At 29.6% G+C, this 4,250-nt stretch overlaps 1 protein-coding gene and 1 long non-coding RNA gene across 2 annotated transcripts; both read left to right on the top strand.

Annotated features, from left to right (window-relative positions):
* The first annotated feature begins 499 nt into the window (after nucleotides 1-499).
* LOC139431960 (uncharacterized) lies at nucleotides 500-1,269 on the top strand. The gene is made up of 2 exons (XR_011641990.1): nucleotides 500-773; nucleotides 840-1,269. It is a non-coding gene; the product is annotated as an uncharacterized lncRNA (long non-coding RNA).
* A 1,149-nt stretch (nucleotides 1,270-2,418) lies between these two features.
* Nucleotides 2,419-3,396, top strand: LOC111429367 (alpha- and gamma-adaptin-binding protein p34-like). The gene has a single exon (XM_023065259.2). The coding sequence runs from the start codon at nucleotides 2,489-2,491 to the stop codon at nucleotides 3,299-3,301; it is 813 nt and encodes a 270-aa protein (XP_022921027.2). The 5' UTR covers nucleotides 2,419-2,488; the 3' UTR covers nucleotides 3,302-3,396.
* Nucleotides 3,397-4,250: the final 854 nt, after the last annotated feature.

The raw sequence follows: 4,250 nt of genomic DNA, 5'->3' as shown, positions 1-4,250 counted from the left end.
CTTGCTTTTTTGTTAACCGGTTTTGAAGAAATTTCGTTTTCGATAATTTCATGTTCGTTCAATTTCGTTTACTTTGCGTTTAGAACATCCGGGTTGCAACCAGCGATCCATAATCTTGATTATTAGATATACACATTATATTTTATAAAAATAAATAAAAATAATACAATTAGAAAAATCACACCGAAAGCTAAAAGGAAACACACGCAGTATCAGTTCAATAGCGACTGAAGATTTTTACTTGAATGCCCGGGGAATCACGGCGCCAAAAAGTAACATGTATACAGGAATAACAAATTTTGAATTTTTTTTAATGTTTAATCAAAAAATAGTTAAAAGTCTGCTGCACCAGCCGTAGGAAAAGTTCAATGCAACGTGTACCCCCATCAAATTGTGCCTGTACCCCTGGTGGTACGCGTACTACAGTTTGGGAAACACTGGTCTAGTGGGTCGTTTGTAATTTTTAGGTCTTTATTCTCGTTAGTGCGTTCTTCACTATATCCATACCCCTGGCACTTAATAGGAACTAGGTTAACCATTGTGAACATAGTCACGAACGTTATTGTTAGTATAGAACCGACGCATTGATGGCGCTAGTGTTCGTTATATCGTTACCAACTTCAGGGGCGACTTAGGAAAGCTTTGTTTTGTTGACAATGACAGTTTGTTGGTGTAAGTTGATGTTTAAGAATTTTGTAAGTTTTCGGTGTTTTTTAAGTAATTTGTTACTATGTATTTTATTAAGGAAGTTATTTTCCGAAGTTTTACCTATGGTAAGTACATTTAATTTAAGAGTTTTCTTTTTTTATAAATGTACTTTAAAAATGACAAATATGTAGGTACATCTTTTTTAATAGAAAATTAGTGGAAGGAATTACGCTACGGATGAATGCAGAGAACGGTGTGGAACTTTTTACCGATTTCCAAACCCAAAACTATCCACAAATATTTCAAAGGTCAATTGAACTAAGTGGATGGGAAGAATTGTGGCAATATGAAGACATGAGAATTTACAGAAATGTTCATGGTGGAAAGCATTTCTCTAAGGAACACGTTGGATGGAATAGTAATAAGGAATAATAGTATGTTCTAGTTTTGCCGATGGTATGATAAGAGATTATGAGTTTATGTATATATTTTATATATTATAAACATTATACATAGGTCTGTACCTACAGGCTTATACAAGCATGTTATATATTATATATAATTAAATAAATGTTATAATATAATAATATACCATAATTATAATACTTATTATACTTATAACTTTTTATTTATTTTATTTCTGTCTTAGTTAAAATACCATAGTAACATATTGTAAGCAATTTTGTTGGATCTTTATATATACAGCAATTAACCTTTGTATAACAACAAATCAATGTTAAAGTTTTAATATGACTGTTGTAACAATTGTACTTATACATTAAATTTTTATGTTATGAACGTTTTACGATGAACCGATAGTCAGAATGTGATAAATGTTTCAAATTGGAAACGAATTAGGAAAAATAACAAAAAAATTAAATAAGAGTATTGAATACTGTTAATACTAATAATAAACGTCTTTATTCAACATAAATTATAATGCAAAATAGAACATAAAGTGTCTATTCCAAATTACAGTGCACATATTTGAATTAATGTGAATTTTTCTGATATTGTTAACATTTCCAACTATTGTAATTGTAAATTTCAATTATTTTATTTATTATTATTTCTGTTTAAAACTTTATAACTAGAAAACTTTTTCTTTATTATCTAAGATTGATTTATTGTCTAAGTTTTAAGTTTTTTACTGTTCAAAACTGTACTTTTGTTTTACAACATTCAATATTTAAATAAAATTTTTAAGTATACAACATACACTTCTTAATTGCCCCAAAATCAAAAAATTATCTGAAAAGTTTTTTTAGAATAAAAATATGTCACATTTGAAATTGGCGGTATTTGATATTAGTATGGAATCAAGCATTTGGTGGCGCTAGTGCTGAGCGACAAAAATTCAACGCTAATGTCACATCTATACATTATCTATGACTATATCGTTCTACGGTACGATTATTTAACTTGTATTCGGTTCTTCCGTTAAAATTGTCCATCATTATGATTTCTCTGCTATCCCCTATTTCATCTAGAAGTTGTTAAAGTTTTTCGTAGAATTTACCTTTCTCTTGATTTATTTCGTCCTTGTTAGGTGCGTAAGTACATATCAATAACACTTATTAATTTTACGAAGATGGTCATATTGACCTTTATTAACTAATTAGGATAAAAAGCGATTTAAAGCAAATGTATTTAGTATTTAATATTTTGAAAGATTACTTCATTTGTAAATAATGTGCTCCATCTATTGCGCAATTCTCATAACGATGTGACATATGACGCATACATAACCTCACTCCGTAACAGCAATCTGTCATTTTGACACATAGCATCAGTTTATGGTTATGTTTACTTATAATTTCGGTGTATTTTAATCTAAATAATGAGTGAAGATTTAAGCAAACCAAGTGTGTTAATAGTTAGTAGTAGTAGCACTAAACCAAAATCTCTTTTAAAGTTAATAACTAAAGAAACAGTAAATTTATCAGAAAGTATTGATAAAGTATCAACATCCTGGATTTTGGATACTAAATACTACAAAGCTAACGTCAACGTACATGGAATAACGAAAGATTATAAAAGGGACAGCGAATTTAATAGTTCCGTTGAAGCTTTAATAATTCATATAGATACTAATAAAGAATCTGGTTTAGATGATTTAAAAGTTTGGCAAGATTTAGATGATGAATGTAACCCGGAGATTAAATTATTAATAGCTAATTATTGTAATAACGATACTAAAATTTCTAAACCGATGGCAATTGAGTGGTGTCTTCGATACGGATATGAATTAATCGAGCTTTATCCCAACAATGAAGACAATTTGGAACAAAATGATGAGATTATTAAAGAGAAGGTTGGCGTTGAGCGGATTGTGGAAGCTTTACAAAGCCATATTTGGCCTAATTTAGTGATGAAAAGCAAAGAAATTGATAAACCTTTGGAAAGTAATGAGAATAATGCTGAAAATAAGTTAGGGGTTAACAAAGATTTAGATAACCTTTTAAATGGAATTGATAGTTGTATGTCTCAAATGGACGATTTTACTAATTTGTTTTCCAAATTGCAAAGCATGAAGGAAAGTATTCAATCTTTACCTCATAATGAGCGCAAATTGCAAGCTGAAGAGATGGTTACTGCTTTTTGGAGGGCTATCGGTGGCGATGAAGATGAAATTGATTTTTCTGATTTGTAATTTAGTATATTCCAATATGATAATGTTATGATGAATAATAAATCATTTGTTTCTAAACAAAATTTCAACTAAAGACCTATTAATAGGGCCGTTAAGTTTTTTTTTTATTGGCTTATTCGAAAGTTTTTTAAAATTGATTGACCCTATACTTTTTAATTTTTGATTCTGAGGATTAGTTTTTCCAAAAAAAAATAATAAAGTTTGAAATTACAGGGCGCGAACTCGAAAGTTCGTCACTCACGATCAGATTTGAGCGTACCATTGGAGCTCCAAAATACGTCACTCGGATTTGAACGACAAATCAATACAATTCCTGGAGAGAGACAATGCTACGAATCTTATGCGCTAGAAGAAAACAGAAGAAAAAACGTCATCTGGAGTCGGGGGTGGGGAATTTCAAACTTTTACATTAATTATTGCAAAAATTAATCAATTTTCGAGCGTGAAAACGTTACTAATCTGCCTAATTTAATTTAGATTATCGATTTTTTGAAAGAGGGTCTTGCTAATCTATTGTCTACCTTAATTGTTGCTTAGCAGGAACATATACCACATTTTAGGCCTAAATACAGAGCGTGTCAGGAATTATAAGATTTGTCAAAATATGACGTTAATACAGTGACTCCAAAAACTATTCGCTCACCATGCGTATTCGCACTATTAGTTTAATAAAAATAAAATAAATTACAATAGAAAAGATTTATTGATTATTGTAATACAAATAGACGTTGTAATGTCCTTATAAGAAATTAACAAGAAAAGATTGATCTAACAATCAGTCAACAATAATAAAAAATAAAAAACAATTAAACTCAAATTTTTACACTCAAAAAGTATTCGCTCACTTAGGTTTAATAAAACAAATTATCTTTTAAATTTTAGTATTTGGTAGGGCCTCCATTTCGTTTAATGACTTCAGTTAATCGTCTTGGAAGTGATTCTACTAATC

This window comes from Onthophagus taurus, chromosome 11, assembly GCF_036711975.1.
Source record: "Onthophagus taurus isolate NC chromosome 11, IU_Otau_3.0, whole genome shotgun sequence".
Classification (NCBI taxonomy): Eukaryota; Metazoa; Arthropoda; class Insecta; order Coleoptera; family Scarabaeidae; genus Onthophagus; species Onthophagus taurus.
This window is presented reverse-complemented; position numbering and strand designations above follow the sequence as displayed.

What these genes read in the sequence shown, in the direction of transcription:
- LOC111429367 (XM_023065259.2), top strand. Translation starts at nt 2,489, where the DNA reads ATGAGTGAAGATTTAAGCAAACCAAGTGTGTTAATAGTTAGTAGTAGT.